This window comes from Aethina tumida, chromosome 7 (assembly GCF_024364675.1).
Source record: "Aethina tumida isolate Nest 87 chromosome 7, icAetTumi1.1, whole genome shotgun sequence".
Taxonomy (NCBI): Eukaryota; Metazoa; Arthropoda; class Insecta; order Coleoptera; family Nitidulidae; genus Aethina; species Aethina tumida.
In genome coordinates this window covers 17,579,727-17,598,131 of record NC_065441.1, presented here as the reverse complement: position 1 = coordinate 17,598,131, position 18,405 = coordinate 17,579,727, and the positions used below count along the sequence as shown (strand labels likewise).

At 34.9% G+C, this 18,405-nt stretch overlaps 4 protein-coding genes across 8 annotated transcripts in view; 1 reads left to right on the top strand and 3 right to left on the bottom strand.

Annotated features, from left to right (window-relative positions):
• The first annotated feature begins 426 nt into the window (after positions 1 to 426).
• Positions 427 to 11,735, top strand: LOC109608961 (muscle LIM protein 1-like). 2 transcript variants are annotated; one of them, XM_020025527.2, is made up of 9 exons: positions 427 to 584; positions 1,024 to 1,153; positions 1,245 to 1,401; positions 3,371 to 3,497; positions 4,534 to 4,630; positions 4,849 to 4,933; positions 9,561 to 9,857; positions 10,497 to 10,629; positions 10,711 to 11,735. In XM_020025527.2, the coding sequence occupies exons 2-9, from the start codon at positions 1,039 to 1,041 to the stop codon at positions 11,170 to 11,172; spliced, it is 1,473 nt and encodes a 490-aa protein (XP_019881086.1). In that variant the 5' UTR covers positions 427 to 584; positions 1,024 to 1,038; the 3' UTR covers positions 11,173 to 11,735. The 2 variants fall into 2 exon arrangements, with proteins under 2 accessions (XP_019881086.1, XP_049825942.1); XM_049969985.1 differs by lacking the exons at positions 3,371 to 3,497; positions 4,534 to 4,630; positions 4,849 to 4,933; ... (1 more) ...; positions 10,497 to 10,629; positions 10,711 to 11,735 and adding an exon at positions 1,919 to 2,155 and having other exon boundaries at positions 432 to 584.
• LOC109608959 (cytochrome P450 4C1) lies at positions 5,290 to 7,028 on the bottom strand. Of its 3 annotated transcripts, none has more exons than XM_020025525.2 (4): positions 6,851 to 7,028; positions 6,690 to 6,799; positions 5,909 to 6,631; positions 5,290 to 5,858 (listed from the first exon to the last, which is right to left on the bottom strand). In XM_020025525.2, exons 1-4 carry the CDS (start codon positions 7,011 to 7,013, stop codon positions 5,352 to 5,354), a joined length of 1,503 nt encoding a protein of 500 aa, XP_019881084.1. In that variant the 5' UTR covers positions 7,014 to 7,028; the 3' UTR covers positions 5,290 to 5,351. The 3 variants fall into 3 exon arrangements, with proteins under 3 accessions (XP_019881084.1, XP_049825941.1, XP_019881083.1); XM_049969984.1 differs by having other exon boundaries at positions 6,690 to 6,777; positions 6,851 to 6,987; XM_020025524.2 differs by having other exon boundaries at positions 6,690 to 7,028.
• Positions 7,151 to 9,546, bottom strand: LOC109608960 (cytochrome P450 4C1). Its single transcript, XM_020025526.2, has 3 exons — positions 8,678 to 9,546; positions 8,512 to 8,621; positions 7,151 to 8,457 (listed from the first exon to the last, which is right to left on the bottom strand). Exons 1-3 carry the CDS (start codon positions 8,871 to 8,873, stop codon positions 7,240 to 7,242), a joined length of 1,524 nt encoding a protein of 507 aa, XP_019881085.2. The 5' UTR covers positions 8,874 to 9,546; the 3' UTR covers positions 7,151 to 7,239.
• The window catches only part of LOC109607172 (protein kinase C-binding protein NELL2-like), a 34,357-nt gene continuing 27,097 nt past the window's right edge, over positions 11,146 to 18,405 (bottom strand). For both annotated transcript variants that reach the window (XM_049969981.1, XM_049969982.1), the window contains 3 exons: positions 18,169 to 18,375; positions 16,013 to 16,162; positions 11,146 to 15,952 (listed from right to left, as the gene is read on the bottom strand). In XM_049969981.1, the coding sequence (XP_049825938.1) occupies positions 15,869 to 15,952; positions 16,013 to 16,162; positions 18,169 to 18,375 (441 nt within the window). In that variant the 3' untranslated portion in view covers positions 11,146 to 15,868. The remainder of the gene's footprint in view (positions 15,953 to 16,012; positions 16,163 to 18,168; positions 18,376 to 18,405) is intronic.

Below are 18,405 nucleotides of genomic sequence, written 5' to 3'. Positions count from 1 at the left end.
ATCTTAAATTACTAAAAAAATCTAACCTAAAGACTTACATTTAAGGAACTTGTTGGTACAATATAAACAATAAACAACACTAATTTTACTAATAAAGAGCAAATATTTCGTGATCAAAATCGAAAGACCCCATTTTCACTTACTTCGTTTAAAAGAAAGAGAAAAAGAAACAAATTCACAAAAGCACAATACACAAACTGATTGTGAGAGGACCTCTCCAATGTGTGCCAAATTTGATTCATGGCTAGAAGTGAATGGGGCGGGAACCATTAGTATGAGTAACGTTGGAAAAAAAAGAAAATATGATGTGACGGTGTTTGCAGCCAGGTAAGGTGATATCAAATTTCTGTAAAAGGTTTGGATTTTATCGAAAAAGTACATCAGTTTTGTGTGCATCCAACGAAAATAGACCATATCGCGAATGGCTATTCGTAGCACAGTGATGCCTTACACATAGTCCCACCCTTCAGTAGGGCCGTGTGCAAACTTTTTGATAGACTAGGAGCGAGCGCGTCCATCCTCACCATTCGAAACGCAGTGGTTGTAGTGAACAGATACCTCCACTTACTTACGATTCCGAACAGGTATGTAAGCTCAGTGATTAGTGTAACAGAAACAGTGGACATAATCAGAAATCTGGTCAGTGCCTTCCTTCAATCAGTGCCATTCCCAAGGATAATATTTCAGTGTTTGATTACTGCAAGTGCCCCAAGTGATCTTACATTACATTGCACACCTGCATCTTTCCATTTTTGGTACTCGGCACGTTGCCAACTCTTACACGTCGATTAACACCGACGGTTTATTTTTAAACGCGGCCACCCGTTTCTACTTCTATTACCACATTGGATCTGTGCCAGATATACATTATGACATATTGTGTCTCCCTTCTTATATTACGTCCTGGAATGTGCCGTTTCTTCTTTTTCTTTCTCATCTTTTTGGATCTCCTCTTAACTTAGCCTTTAAGCTTCCCGAAACTGCGTGCGATTCACTTAAATGACCGTGTGTTTGTTGTTATAGGTCGACTAGATCAAGATGCCTTTCAAGCCAGTAGAAAACCCAAAGTGCCCCAAATGCCAAAAATCCGTCTACGCCGCTGAAGAGCGCGTAGCCGGTGGCTACAAATTCCACAAATCCTGCTTCAAATGCGGTAAGTCACCTGAAAATTAAAAACAAATCACAATTCAAACGGAAACTTATTGAAAATCGTAAGGATTTTAATATTCGCAATATCTCTCCAGGTCTTTGCGGTAAATTCTTGGACTCCACCAACGTAACTGAACACGAAGCTGAATTGTACTGCAAAAACTGCCACGCCCGCAAATACGGACCAAAAGGTTACGGATTCGGCGGTGGTGCTGGCTGCTTGAGCATGGACACCGGTGCTCACCTCCAAGGGTAAGTTTCACCGAAAACACGATACACAATCGTAAAACATCCCCTCCACCGAATTCCTAGACGGATTTCCGGGACAATGGTCCAGTCTAATGCCACATTACCCACAGCAAATTTCATGGTGCTGCGGCCGTTAGACTGTACCACTGCACCTGGAGACTATCGTGGAGGACAACCAAGTTTTTCTGCGCTTTAGTAGAATTACATAGTCGGTATCGGTGAAGGCTATATCCCAATTTTGTTAACGTCTTCTATCAGATTGAGGGCTTTCCTTACTTGTTCTTGTCTTCCCAACATTTTGCCAGCTAACACTTCTGATCGCTTTTCGAACTGTCCAGTTATTTATAACTTTCGATTGTGAGCCACAAAATGAATTTCAAACATTAACTCGAGTGCGAAGCTTCGAATTAATCGTCAGAGGTGTTAACTGCTGAAAATTAAGCCGATGCCAAAATAGTAACAAAAAGTAAAAAAAAAGAAAGTATGAACAAAAGCATGACTTGTGCCCTTTGTATCGTAGCTCGTCCTAAAGGAATCGCCAGGGATAACCGACGGCCAAAAACTACCAACTACCAAGCTGTCGCCCAAAACACAACCTAAAATTTCCATCCCTCTTAATGTATGATATAGATTTTATTATCTCAAAAGTACTTAGGTTATTATTTATAAAATTCATTTTACATGGTACAATATAAATAACTTCGATTATTATAATATTTTGTAATAATTGAAACAATAAACAACAAATAAAAATTAAGTCTGTGTTTTGAATTGGGGCAATATTCAAAACGCATTTACCAGTTTTCAAAATTTCAAAGTCGCGTAAACGACCGGATTGATTCACAGAAACGCATAGCACCGATAAATATTCGCACTTTCCCAAAACCTACATTAATTACATGTTGTAATCGTATTTATTTGTTTGTTTGGAATCTTTTTCTTTGTCTTACATGTAACATGTTCACTAAATGTTAAAACTTGTAAGTGTCAGAATATTGCCTGTGTCCCCTCACAACCCCCAAGTATCCCCTATCAACCCCCAAAAAGTGAATCTGTAACTTTGTACCCCTAAGTAGCAGTGAACAGCAAAAACATGGTGAGATTTTCATTCGTGTCCAACGCATGGCTGTATGGCATACCGCATATTAACATTCTAAATTTAATCGATTTCATTATCTTCCCTAACCAATCAATTAATGGGATAAGGGAAGTGCCCTCATCTGATTGAAATGTTAAAAAAATTCGGGTCAGACTTTACCTTCTCTCATTTGTTTACTCTTTATTAATATCATTATTTTCTATTTTAGCAAAACACAGCACAGCAGCTTTACTCTAGTCACTTAGGCATTCATAACTTGCTCTGTAGACTCTTTACTCTTTTCATTTGTAGTCTGCCGACACAATTGCTTTTTAGATATCTTAACATGTTGCAATTTTATTTATTTCTGTACAAATGCCAATGTTGAGTAACTTTTTAAACCACATATGGTTAGTTTTTAGTGAATCGCTTTGGACTTTGGAGAATATTGAATCACTAAATTCAAAAAACACATTTGGTAACACATTTGGACAGTTGAGCATGTTTTTATTTGCAGCTTGGTTGCAAATGCATAAATTTAATAATACAGTACAGCTATTTTTAGCTATTGGCAAAGTAAACAATATGATGTTGACTGAAATTGTATAAATATAGAAACTAAACCTGTTTCCCAAAACCATAATTTATATTTTATTTGAGGCTAAATTTTTTTAAAATAAATCATATATTGAGATTTTTGTTCAAAAATATAACATTAAAGGTGATCAACAGCTGTAATCTCGAATCCAAAGTACAGCAAATCATTACTATTTAAATAAAATTAAGGTGAATAGAAATATGCAATTCAACATGAAATTATCATATAACCGATGCTAACTAACTCTAAGCCGCTTTAAAAATATTTTATTAGCACCATTTTATTTTTCTTTATAGAGATGACATCGTTGTTAGCAGAGCTCCACTATTGCCAAAAGCTATTGCAAAAGCCCCTGATGGTGAGGGTTGTCCACGTTGCGGTGGATATGTCTATGCTGCTGAACAAATGCTTGCCAGAGGAAGAGTAAGTTCCGTTTCTAAAATCGTTTATCACACTCAACAAGTCAACAGGAGACAAAGACGAAATAATATCTTCTATATATTTAAGAAGGATGTAAAACAAAAATTAATTATAATTCAACTTACGTTTCGAGAGGAGTCTGTGGAGGAGGAAGGGGCAGAATAGAGTGCCGACATACGTCTCCTCCAAGAGTATTTAAACAAACTCCACAGTGCTGAACGTATGTCGTTTCCCAAATTAAGTTTATTATTAGAACCGCGGTAAAAATAATGGTGGTCCTGGTGGCCTAATTAGGTGCGGGTATCTGTAAAATCTCTCTCGAGGTTTACATGTCCGGCCGGTTCTATTTATAGGTGCCCGATTTTGCAAAACTCACGGATATTTCGATTAGGTAGGATCGTATTATCATATAGTATCGTCGTTTTAATGGAGATTCGCGATTTTTTTGGTGATGGCTAAATTGGCAAATACAGAACTGTAATCTTGATACTCGAACGCAGCTGTTTGATAATTCGAATCACATCCAAATTTTTTATGGGCTACAAAAGTGACAATAATATATTACATCAATAAAAATTTACATTAAAATGTTTATACGTTTATAAATTAGAAACGATTTGGTATTATTAGAAATGACTCAATGTTTTGTAATGATTATTAACACAATTGTTCTCTAAACCGAACAATCATTAATTCATATTTTATCTTAAGACATTATTAAACAATAGACTTGTTCGTTTTGCTAAAATCTTGGTGAGTCAACGACAAATTCATGATAATTTTATTGATAGGGTTGGCACAAGTATTGCTTTCGATGTCGCAATTGTTCAAAATGGTTAGACTCGACGTCGCACTGTGATGGACCTGATGGGGAGGTATATTGTCGAGGTACGACCTCATATACTCCCTAAACAGCATGGTTTTACCCCACGTGCAAATGTCTTTGTCACTTTGTTAATAAAGATCACAATGTTCGACATTACATATTGAAAATCGTTACATGTGAATGTGTTTTTGAGTGACCCTGTAATTTTTCAAGGCTTTCCACAAATCCTGCTTCAAATGTGGCGATTGTGCCAAAGGTTTGGATTCTGTCAACGTAACCGAAGGTCCTGACAAGGAAATTTACTGTAAAGGTGTGTGTCCCGTCCCGTTTGAAACTTAGATACATAAACACATAAGACAAAGTTTTAAATTTACTTCAAATTTGATGTAAAGTTTTAAAACTTTTTCTATGTATTAGTTTGCACGGTGTTTTTCATTTCATATCAATGATCTACGATCATTGCTTCATGTGATACTTGTAGGTTTTGTCCACGTTCTTAAACTTATATCTTAAACTTTTTGTGTCTAGTATGTTACGGAAAGAGATTCGGACCTAAGGGATACGGTTACGGCCAGGGTGGCGGTACCCTTCAAAGCGATTGTTTCGCTGTAAGGTTGGTACCACTTGTGGAAACGATTATTTTTGCTTAACATGCCTAAACTGCGAAAATTTTAAATAATTTTTGCCAGTCTAGGTGCACTTCAGTTTGTTCGACTGCCAACCGCTCCAGATTTATGCCTAACATATTTTTTCTGTAGCTTGCTATGCGCAGCGCTTTGGGCCTAGGGGAATAGGGCACGCGGGAGGATGTTTCCTTGGACTTATGTCTGATGCTTTGGATATGGAATGGCAGAGGTAGCTTTTTGTGTGTGTGTGTGTGTGTGTGTTTATGTATTTCCTCTGTCATTTTGCTGTGTGTGTTCGAAATATTACTTTATTTATGTGGGATACCATTATTTAAACAATAAATCAAAACATATCAAACTTATAATAATTAAATCTTGGTGGATATCATTAATTATATTATTAAATTAACTTCTCTTAATAAATTTCACTCTGATAGGATTGGTAGTTCTCAAAACTAACTCGGTGATGAATACAATATCTTGAGGTGTGTCCACAGCTTCCAATTTGAAAGTCTTCAAAATACCGCACAGAGCAGTTTTTAGTTCCAAGATGGCATATTTTTGACCAATACAGTTTCTTGGACCAGCACTAAAGGGAAGATAAGCAAATGGGTGCCTTTTCGCGCTATTCTCTGGTAAAAATCTGTACGGATCGAAGTTTTCCGGGTTCTCATAGACATTGGGGTTGTGATGCATGTCGTAAATTCGAAGTGATACGTTCGTGTCTTTAGGTAATATATAGCCAGAATGAGTTTTTACCTCTTCCCCAATTTTTCTTCCAATACTTGGTACACTTGGGTACAATCGTAAACATTCTTTGATGCACAATTCCATGTGTTTTAACTGCGACAGGTCCTCAAATTCAGGAGTTCTATCGCCGATTACATCCATTATTTCTTGATAAATTTCTTCCTAAAACAAATTAATGAAATTTAAACACATAAATATTATTTAACAGCTACTTGGTGCTTTTGTTCGTTAGCTAATATCATCAACAAATAACATAAAGCCACTGATGTCGTATCATGTCCCTCAAACATAAAAGTGTCGATTTCTTCCCTAATTCCCTCATCAGTAATGTCTGCACCTTCTGATTGGTAAGTCAAAAGCAGATCTAACATAGCTAATTTCTTCCTAACGGAATACGAATAATCTTCATCGTCCTTAACAACTTTCTTAAAACCCTTTTTGCGGTTTTGCAAAACATTGTTTGTGAAGGAATGTAGAGTATCAACTGTTTTCATTTCGTCTCTCTTGGTTTGGGTTAAGCTGTAAATAAAATGTTCAAACAACCATGGTCTAGTAATTCTATAAATAGTGATATCTGCAAATTTATAAACTGCTTGCTTATATTGCATTTGCTCTTCATTCTCGGATGTATCACCGAGATTGATACCCATAGCAGTATCTGCAATAGAAGTTAATGTGAAATCGGTGATTGGTTGCTTAACATCAATAAAAGATTTATCACAATTCTTCAACAACACATCCACTAAGTGTGTAGTCTCCTCATTGAACACCTTAAGAAAATCTTTTAAAATATGAAAGTGAAATGCAGGTGTTAAAATTTTTCTGCGGTTTTGCCATTTTGTTCCACTGCTTGTCAACAGTCCCGTTCCCAACCAGGAATGTAAAAAGTCGTATAGTTCGTTTTTAGTTATGTGTTTCATACTAGTCAGTATGATCTGTAAACAATGTTTGTTAGTATTGATTGTAGACTGTTGAAATCACAATATTACCCACCTCTAAGTCTTCGGGACTCGATAAATTCACCAAACATTTATCGAGGGAAATTACTTTATAAATTGGATAGTATTTAGCAGCAAATTCCCTGTCCATTAAAAAAAGTTGTTCTGAAATAATTTGTGTATAAATATCAAATTTGTATTCGCAAATAATTTTACCTGGTGTTTTGAAGAGAAATTGCAGAAGATTGCCAATTATTGGGTGACCTTTGGGGCCAGGAATTTTATTTATATACCACCATTTGTTTTCTGTGGTGTTGTTTACAACATATAAATACAATCCTATTAGGAAGGCACCCAACACTAGTACCGCTGACAACATTATTATTACGAATGAAATAATCTTTAAGATAACCACAGTTATTTATATGGATTTTCTTATCTTCTATTATTACCAAAAATAAGTATTTGCTGATTTGCCAACAATCATATTTTGTCTATAAAAATGAAATCTCGTATTCTAATAAATACGATAACTTTATTTACAATTGTCAAATATATATCTTACACACAGTCTTAGAGAAACATCATGTCATAATTAAATATAATTACTGTCGTTTAACAAATTTCACTCTGATGGGGTTGCTGGTCCTCAATACCAACTCCACGAAGAACTTCATGTCCTTGGGAGTATCCACTGGTTCCAACTTGAACGATTGTAGAATTCCACAAAGGGCAGCCTTTAGCTCAAGCATGGCGAACTTCTGTCCAATACAGTTCCTCGGTCCCGCACTGAATGGCATATAGGCAAACGGATGTCTGTTCTTGGAGTTCTCCGACAAAAATCTGTAAGGGTCGAATTTTTCTGGATCATCATAGAGTCTAGGACTGTGATGCATGTCATAAATTGATAAGGCGACATCTGTGCCTTTCGCGATCGTGTATCCCGAACGGGTGGTCAGATCTTCACCAAGAGTTCTTCCAATTAAAGGTACACTGGGATACAACCTCAAACATTCCTTGATGCACAGTTCCATGTGTTTTAAATTTTGTAAGTCGTCAAAATCGGGTGTTTTAGTCCCCACTACGTCCATTATTTCTTCGTACACCAGATCTTGATGAACTTTTTCGTTGGCAAGTATCATCAACAGGAAACAAAGAGCTAGGGATGTTGTGTCGTGACCTTCGAACATAAAAGTGTCGACCTCTTCTCTGATTCCTTCGTCGCTGATATCGGCGCCTTCAGATTGATACGTCAACAGTAGATCTAACATAGCCAGCTTCTTTCTTACAGAATATGAGTCATCCTTTTTATCTTTATTTTTAAGATCCTTCTTTCGGGTGTCCACAACTTTGTTTGTGAATGCATGAAGAATTTTCACTGCTTCTCGTTCTTCTCCTTTGGTTTTGCTGAAGTTATAAATGAAATTGTTGAACAACCACGGTCTCATACTTCTATAAATTGTTATGTCAGCGAATTTATAAACGGACTGCCTATACTTAAGTTGTTCATCATCGGATTTTCCGAGAGTGATACCCATAGCTGTGTCTGCGATTGAAGTCAAAGTGAAATCAGTAATTGGAACTTTAACATCTATGTAAGGTTTATCGCAGTTTTCTGACAAAACATCTACTAATTGTTTAGTTTCATGGTTGAATATTTTTAAGAAATCCTTGAGAATATTGAAGTGAAAAGCAGGCGTTAGGATTTTCCTGCGTTTTTGCCATTTTTCACCGGTGCTGGTTAGAAGTCCAGTTCCCAACCATGAGTGGAGAAAATCGTAAATTTCACTTTTGGAATTGTGTTTCATGTTTGTTACGACCAACTAAAAATCAATATATAAAATACTGAAAAAATTAAATACCAATATATTTCAAACCTCAATATCTTCAGGACCGGACATGAACACAATACCAATGTTTAATAATCGTACTTTATAAAGTGGATAGAACTCTAAAGCATGCTTTCTGTCAGATTGGAATACTTCATCTGGAAAAATATAAGATGTAAACGTTACGTTGAATAATTAAATATATTATATATACCTGTTGTTTTTAGAACAACATCCAGGAGGTTACCAATTACTGGATAACCTTTAGGGCCGGGAATATTACTTAAGTATCTCCATCGCCGATCAAGTTTGTTTGAAAAATAAATATAAACAGTCAGTAACAAGGTACCAAATATTAGTAATGTAGACAACATATTTATGTAACTGATAATCGAGAAAGTAGCCTTCATTTATATATACATCGTTATCACAATATAAATAATGTGGGGACAAATTACTACGATGAGATTGCAATTACCATATATGATTTTGCAAAATTTTCATTCATATAAAATTTACTAAAAAGGGGTTGATAATTTAATATATGTTTTTAAGAACTTTATAAATTTAATCTTTAGTTTATTGAAATTATGTAAAAACTATAAAAATATATATTTTTTTAAATTTAAATGTTCCAAAATTTAATAATTAAATAATTTTAAATTATTACAATTATTAAAAATGAATTAATACGTATTATATATTATTATTATTATTATTATTACTATTTGATTACTGTTTGAATTTATAATATAAATTAGGACCCAAAGGATAAAGGTTCTTTTACCACTTATAATGCTTATATACGTGGAAATGTAAATCAAATTGTAATGACATACGCAAACTGCATATTCATTTAATTGCTCTTTAGTTTACAAACGAATTAATGGACCTGAGAAAAATACATTATTAAATGTGGTTTTAATTTACAAGTTCAATTTATAATACTGTAATGATCACTATTTATTAATAGTCATTATTGATCCAATAAATAAGAAATAAAAGTTTTTTATTGACGGTAGATAGCTACTAAACCACATCACTAAAGACGTTTGGAATATTCTTTTTTACAATTAATAAAAAACTCAATTATACAGTGACCAGGCTCCTAAGACCACCGTAATCGACACCTCGGTGATCAAGGCCCCACCAGGCCAGGGTTGCCCACGTTGCGGCGGCGTCGTCTTCGCTGCTGAGGAGGTGCTCGCCAAGGGTCGTCCATGGCATCGCAAGTGCTTCAAGTGCAAGGACTGCAAGAAGACCCTGGACTCGATCATCGCTTGCGACGGCCCCGACAGAGATGTCTACTGCAAGACCTGCTACGGCAAGAAATGGGGACCTCACGGCTACGGCTTCGCCTGCGGCTCTGGCTTCTTGCAGACCGACGGCTTAACGTATGTATTTCTTACTTTAACTATTTGAGATATAGGTGCAACAAAAATGCAAATTATAGTCCTATTAGATTTGCTTAAAATGAGCTGTTTTTGATTTAATATTTTAAAAGATAAGGATTTCAACTGATAAGAGGATTACAATTAATTAAACACCAACACTTTAAAATATTTATTTTTATACCACAAAAATTCAAGCAAATTGAAATTGTTTTAACATATAAATTTGAAACATTTCTTAAATGTAACACACCATAACTAAATTACATAAACAAATTTGAATCTCATGAACATCTGTTGTATTTGTTCTAGATGTGCAATACCAAAAATAGATGTAAATATATCTCATATCACACCTTTTTGGGCTTTATATTTACAAAACACTGAGATTACTTCTTGAAATGTGCACATGTTAACTTTCGTAATTTTTAATTTAAATAATTTTATAAGATTAGATTACTAGTAAGCGCAAATATGTTGGCTAATTGTCTGTTGATCAATTATAAACCTTTTTTGCCATTCTTATCATTTACAATTATTGTTGTTGTTGTTGTTGTTTTTATTGAAAACATTAATTAATATAATATTAACTGATATATATTTATTTATGACACCTTTATAATTTAATGTAATTTATTACAGTGAAGACGAAATTTCGGCATCTCGGCCTTTCTACAATCCCGACACGACCTCTATCAAGGCACCACCCGGCCAAGGTTGCCCAAGGTGCGGAGGAATGGTATTTGCCGCCGAACAACAACTTGCTAAAGGAACGGTAGGTCTTCCTCTCCTTTTCCTTACAACATAAAACGTGACGTTTTGAAGTAAATTGCTTATTGTGGAATTGCTTTTCCAGATGTGGCACAAGAAGTGTTTCAACTGTGCCGAATGCCACCGTCCTCTCGACTCCGTGTTAGCCTGCGACGGTCCCGACCGTGAGATCCATTGCCGCGCCTGCTACGGCAAGCTGTTCGGCCCCAAGGGCTTCGGCTTCGGCCATGCACCCACTCTTGTATCAACCGACGGTGTCGCCCCAGTTCTGCACACCGCCCGTCCCAACAGCGGACCCAAGGCCCCAGCTGGCCAGGGCTGTCGCCGTTGTGGCTACGCCGTCTTCGCCGCCGAGCAGATGATCAGCAAGTCCGGAATATGGCACAAGAGATGCTTCAGCTGTGCTGATTGCGGACGTTCCTTGGACTCCACCAATGCCAACGATGCGCCAAACGGCGAACTCTTCTGCAGAGGCTGCTACGGCAGGAACTTCGGACCTAGAGGCGTTGGCTTCGGCATGGGTGCAGGAACCCTCACCATGGCTTAATTTCCTAATTAAAAAAAATATATATTTATATATTGTAACTTTCTTAATCAAGTTCTTTTCACAACTCTTGAAATTCTAAAATATTATCGGAGAATGATTGACAATCAATCATTCCCCACTTGATCCTTTGGTTAAGACTGTTAGAATAACCCTGGCTAATCGCGTTAGAAATAATCATGCTTGAGGGCGCATATTTACGACTTTAATTATTAATTTTTGTTTTTGAAAAGAACAGATTTTTTGTATTCCAACCGATTTTTTACATATGAAGAGGGGTGACGTTTCATATTAGAACAAGGGAACAAGACACGGTTAAATGCCATTTAACAGACTACAAAGAAGAAAGACTTCCTCGAACAACGACCAGGTTAACCTGAGATAATTTTTTGTACATATCTTTACATCGGCCATAGGAATTTATGGTCTATCATAGCTTGCCGCTTTGCCTATTCATAATTCTCTATTTATTCGCTATTTTATCTTAAGTAAATTTTTTGTCTAGAGTTAATATTAATATGTTATATTTAATAAAAAGCCAATAAAAATCAACTAAAAAGCGATAATTGTATTTTATTTAAAATCAGTTATGGAAATTAAACAAAAAATGTTTATTAATATTTATTTGTAATAATGATTGGCACACATTTTTACAACAAAAGGATTACGGCAATGTTTGTACAATAATATAATAAAATGTAAATAAATATAAATCTCAAAATGTACATAAATTATGTTATTCCTATCGCAATAAAACCTACCATAAAGAAAATAAAATAAAATTCAAAACAACAATATGTTGTATAGAGGGTAATAGAATGTCATGGTGTTTTTCAATTCGCACATAACCATCGTCAATCAAAATATAAAAATGAACATTTTTTAACAACGAAAAGTAAAAATACTGATGTGTGACAATAAGATAATGTGCTCTATCTGCAAATTTAGCAACTATTTTACTCTAACAGTAGCGATCAATTCAGTTATGTACAAGTATGTAAAAAAAAAATATTAAAATACTGCACTGCGAATATTCATGAGCATGGGAAACAATAATCATTACAAATTTTGTACATGCTAAAACTATTTCAGGAGTTCAACGGACCTTTTCAGAAAAATATAAATATATACAAATGATTTATCATATAAAACTAACACAAAATTGATATTATTTATTCTGTTTTAAGAACGCAACATTTTTTTAAAGTCCAAGGTGCCGTTCAATTCCGATAAAATATTTCTCTTGTACATAAATACATCTAATTCAAACAAAATAATTTGTTGTTAGCGCAAAATGCGATTTACTCAAATTTTAATTCGTATTTGAATTCGACACTCGGTGCGCCATCTACGAGGGAACGACGACTGTTCTACAGGAAGCTGTGATTAAATGGTTAATTTTGGTACTTTCGACTGGGTGGCGCGAGGTTTAAGTAAATTGCAATTTACATTTCAGAGTATTACACTATAAAATCTGGTGTTTTTGATTATTATTTTTGCATATAATTTGTGCTACGTACATAGAACTTTAATTCATTAGATGCTGCACACACAGCACAGAGGAACTAATTATATAATAATGTTAAAATTATTTTATTAGTCTCATTCAACAATATCACAATTTAAATATTGCAATAATTTAAAATAGCTAGATATGCTTTTGTTTTTTTTTTTTGTTTACTAATTTTAGTTCTCCAAACTTTAAGCCTGCAGGGCAAGCTCTATTTTGACTAGAAAGTTGTTCTAAAAAATTTTCGGGTCGCTGCAAAATATTTTGTTTAATATCAGACTGTCAGTCTTTAATTTAGCATTATTAATACATTTCTAGGCCCAGTAATCAACAACGAAAAGCAAGATAGTGGAGAGGAAAATAGCACAATAAATTTTGTGACGCTCTAAAGCCCCTATATATTTTAACTGGACCTAGATGAGACAAAAAAACATTTATTATATTCTAGAATAAAATTATATGAGTAAATATTTTGCAGGACTGTATTAATTTTCCCATGGACTACCAAAATAACATTTATCTACATACATATCTATGTTCACTATACATCTTATCATCATAAATTTAAATGTTAGCTATTGGAGCTACGATCTGCAATTTTTAGTAGAAAAATCCCATAAACTGGGAACAACATTTAATTTTTGTAATTTCCGCTTAAAATGTAAAAAAGTAGCAAATAAACATATATTATCTAAGATAGATTTTATCATATATACTGTAGGCAAATAGTATAAAAGTTTCTTCTATTAATAATAATCAAACATGAAAGGCCACGGTCTCTATATATCTACATATTTTTCGGATTGATAAGACATTTTGCTGAAACCTTTTCGAAAATTGTTTCGATAGATTACTTAACACTGAACCCAGCAAAACATGTTTACAATCCACAAAACAGAAAATATTTTATACAAATACATCCATGCAAAATTAAGTGTTAAGCTAGTATACATATAAATATCGTCAAGTGTAAATTAAAAAAAAAAAAAATTCGTTGGATTTAATTTATATGCGTTTTTAATGATTTATTTACAGTTCTTTAAAGTCTTCTCACAGAAGATAAAAAGGTCATGCAAATTTGAAAATTAGAGTTTCCGACATATTCTTATTCATACAAATATTACACTAATATACATAATTCATGAAATATGCGTATTACAACAATATTGATACAATCCAACATATGCCTGATTAAAAAATGTCCGATGTAAATATTCGTTGTAATGTGTTTGAGTGACACAAGCTTCTTGTTTCTGCCCTAAATCACAATGGTCAATTGTATTAATAGCAATCAATTCTCATAAAGTGATTAAATCCAATGCTTGCACTGATTGTAGTGTTCACGGTTCAAGACCAGATACTGCAGATATTATTGAAAACAAATCAGGAAAAATGCTAGAAAACACAGCAGCAGTATCTGGCGTATATTTGATTCTTATACTGAATAGTTCCCTTTTTTATTGTCATTTGGTGATCTTTAGAATATTAATATGTTAGAGGTCGACTTCAGAATTATCGTTTTAACAGAAAATCGTTCTCTAACTGCACAATTTTTGTATATAGCCTCAAAGTATATACAAGTTGTTACGTAATGAAAACATCATATACTATTTTAGGTTTAAGCATTAAGGTTTTCTAGAATAAAAACTGCGCTTTAAAAATTGCGCATTCTATTTTATTGTTAGAGACATCGCGCAGTTGATTCGTCTTATTATCTTCGCTAATTAATTCAATATGAATCGAGATTTTAATACCTTTTCAAAATCGATCTATGTTCTAAGCATATATTATTTTTAATTAAATTTACACATTTTCGAGTAATTATATTTATAATACTAACAACCATTACCAAATTTAATAAGCACAACTTCAGTGTATCAAATGGCAGTGTTTTTATAAGAAATTACTCAGGAAAGTGTAATTTTCAAAACATTAAGGCAAAAGGATCTAAAATGTTCGATTATTGAAAAGTGTATTTTCCTATATTGCTGATACACTAATTTAACAAAACCTTAATTATACACATGTCTGTAGTTTAATAAGCTTTACTATATTACTCCAATAGAAAACATGTTGTCCCATTTTTGGTTGATATCAAAATATCTTTTATAGTAGAATGATTGAGTGTCTCAGCTTGTCAACTAACCATATATACAAATTCCATTTTATTATATACACGCTCGAAATTTTTTTAGTAGCCCCATGGTTTTAGAATTTACCAATTTTAAGGCAGATTATAAAATTTGACCACATTTATTTTTATACTATATAGTTAGATCATGCAGAATGAATAGAAGTCGCCAGAAATATTTATTAATATTGTAATTATTATTATTCTTATTAAATTGTAATGTACTCGTACCTTATTATAAACTATTGTTTCTGTAAAACTTTAAACAACCTTGTACAACAATGATAAATTGTGAACAGTAATATTATTCAGCCGTAACAGACAGACACATATAGGCGATCTAGCGATTCCTGTTCTACAGGTATAACGAACCACACCATACACTACCATAATTTTCTCATGTAAAGAGGCACATATGCTTACTTTAAGCTTGCTCTTTAATGGCGTAAAAATATCTTAATTTTATATAAAATAAACGAAAACAAATAGGAGATGGTTAAAGTGGCATAATGTGTGGTTCAGAATTCTATAAATTGTTAAAAAACCGTCAGTAATCATGGACAATTTCAAGGCACATGATAAAATACATTCAGAACAGTCAGTTAAATTATAAGTGTCAGTAAATCTCTAATTAGGCAGTTTTAGTGGATTTAACCCCAATAATGATGACTGAAGTAATATAAAAATGTTAGACATGCATTTTGAAATTGTCCGTAAAACTTAATTGACCAAATAGAGAATATTGAGCATAACCCACCAACGAACAGGAGCCGCCAACTGTGCCATTGGCCTAAATTCGGAAACTACCTAGGAAGACACCAGCGGTTCGTCCTAGCAGCACTTGCTGTCGTTTAAAACATTACATATAATATGTTACTTGAAGTGATACACGTAGAATGTCATAAGAAGCCTTACAGCCGTACAATTAATTTTGTGGAGCGAACACACACACTCGTTGCGTGGTTTTTTTAGGAGATAGGCGAAGCTGCGGCGACGCTGGGGCGGCTGCGCGACAGCGTCCAGGAATGTAGAGACCGGGTGCGTCGAGCTGGGGCGGCTCAGCCGGCCTGCGCCGCCTCCTGAGTCGGGCCGACGCGGTGCTCACCGCCAACAGCCACTCGACCACCTGCAGGAGTTGTAGGCTGCAACAGAAATTCAATTCAATTATTCTCCCATTTGCACAATCTATTAATATTGCTTACATTTCTTTGAGTGTACTGGCGGCCGGACTGCTGGGATGATGGTGGTCTTCCGGTGGCGGCGGGCGATGCGTTGGCCACCACTCCATCAAATCCAACTGGCTGTTGATCGTCACCGCAATAGTTAGTATAACTGCAGCAAAGCGCTCCGTCCTGCGAACACAGACAAACGCCACCGTCAATTGCAAGTGGGGGCGGGTGCGCAAAGGCGCCTTGGGATTTTTTGGGCGCGCACCAAGGGAACGCGCAAAAGTAAAAGAACTTACTGTGCATTGTGCTCGACTAGGAGATCAAGTGTGGTTAAAAAGTCAAACCGATTGAATCGATGATAAATTGTTAAATATGAAGATTAAAATGTTCTATAGATTATTCTCTAGATTCCTTTTATTCTTTCCATTAGCTGTATATTTTCAATTCTTGAATAGGTTTTTAAACATTAATAATATTATTACTATAAAAAAATTGTATGCATTAAATGTAATAAATATATTTAACAAATAATAAATTGTACAAATCATAGTCACAATGCAAATTAATGGTAAACAATCAACATCAATCCAATCGATAAAAATAAACATCTCTTTGATTAGAACTTCATCATTGGTGCACATGCAACATTCATCATTCATCAAGTCGCATCCACGTTCTCATTCATGTTACAAAAATGATACTAAAAATAAAAAAGCCACTAAGAGGTGGTAAAGGAAATATAAGAAAAGTAAAACTAGAATAGCATGCAAATATGAGCGATACACATCTATAGAGTGCTCGGTATGTTTGAATTGTATGTTTTTGTGGGCTTTTACTGAAGAATAATTGTAATATGAGAGTGATAAGTTGAAAGCATGATCCATAAAAGCGTTTAGTTTTATATGCTGGCTTAGTTTTATAATTATTTGCATTTCTGAAAGGAGTAGGTGACTGAAATGAACTTTATTGCTAAAGCTGTCCTAAAGCCCTGAATTGATAATATTGGTGGCAATGTTTATACGAATTCCAACTTTAACCAAGCCAACAACACTCGACAATAATTGTTTAGTTGAACAACAGTAGCCACCCAGAAGTCTGTAATTGTTTTAATGAACTACTCTTAAAGACAGGCAAATAACAAACGGTGTAGGTTTAAAAATAAGTGTGTCAAGGGCACGATACAGGCACTACTAGAGGTGTGTATTGTTTTATATTTTTTTGTCTGAGTGTAGAGTTAGAGTGAAGTGATTACCGATGCACACAACACCCGACATTGCTCACCAGTTCTGCGCAGAAGGGCACCTGCAAGGGAACGTAGTGTTAATTGTTAGTAAATAGCCTAGCGCTCAAGCCAGCCTGCGCACTATGGCTCTATATGCGGCGTACATGCTTCTTTCTCAATTTGATTCGACATTCTTTTACTATTAAAAAGTTGATCTGTGAGGGGGTGACAATTACTCACTTGTCTATTTTTTTAAATTTAAATCTTATACAAATCAACTTAATAAACGGGAGAATACAAGAAGAAACTGTTTAGTGGCAGTCTTAGATATTTCTTTGCAATAATATACATCAAATTAAGCTGTCTAAATATACAGAAGTTCTGTATATATGGAAATACAACAAGAAAACATTTCGCTTTAAACCACAACAAAATGTATGGCAGAAAGCAGAATGCGTTCCCAATTCCCCAATGATAGAGAATGAGGTGATCGATAAAGGTGAATGATTACATTACATTCTTAGCGCAGTCACTCTAATCATGTTAAAGATAATGTCAACACACCAAGGCACTATACATTGGCGTCCTAAATTAATGTATGTATGCAGTTCAAGCTGTTATGGTTATGGAAAACACAGTACCTTATCGCTGATTAGGTCATATGCGACATTCAGACCAACGTCATATCGTGTTTTTTACTCGGAAAAATCACTAATGGACACTATATGACACGCTCAAAATGTTCATCAATTATTTTTTTGTTTTTGGTTGCAGTAAATCTTTCAAGTTTATTTTCTGGTTTGGTTTAGAGCAATACATTTTATTTCCACAGCATTATTTACCCATAAAAATGTCACAATATTTGGATAAAAGTGGGTGCTATTGAAGATGAACATTTGGACTGTGCCATGGATGCTGTCTCGTCTAAATCTTCGGGAAGTCCTCTTCGAGATTTCGGAGTTCTTACCTTACAGTTGCACGTAACGCACGTGTCGTTCGGGTCGGTGAACTGGGCGCCCGATTCGTACATGCGATCCATGTAGACGCACTGTTGTCCGGACCCTGTCACGTTCACCAACGGACAAGGATCACCGCAATGTGGACAACAATCGCCCGGTGACGTTACTGGATTGCTGCAGAGCAACGGGGGACACTTCATATCCCAGCAGTCCACCTAAAATAGAACGCCCATTTGAATAAACTT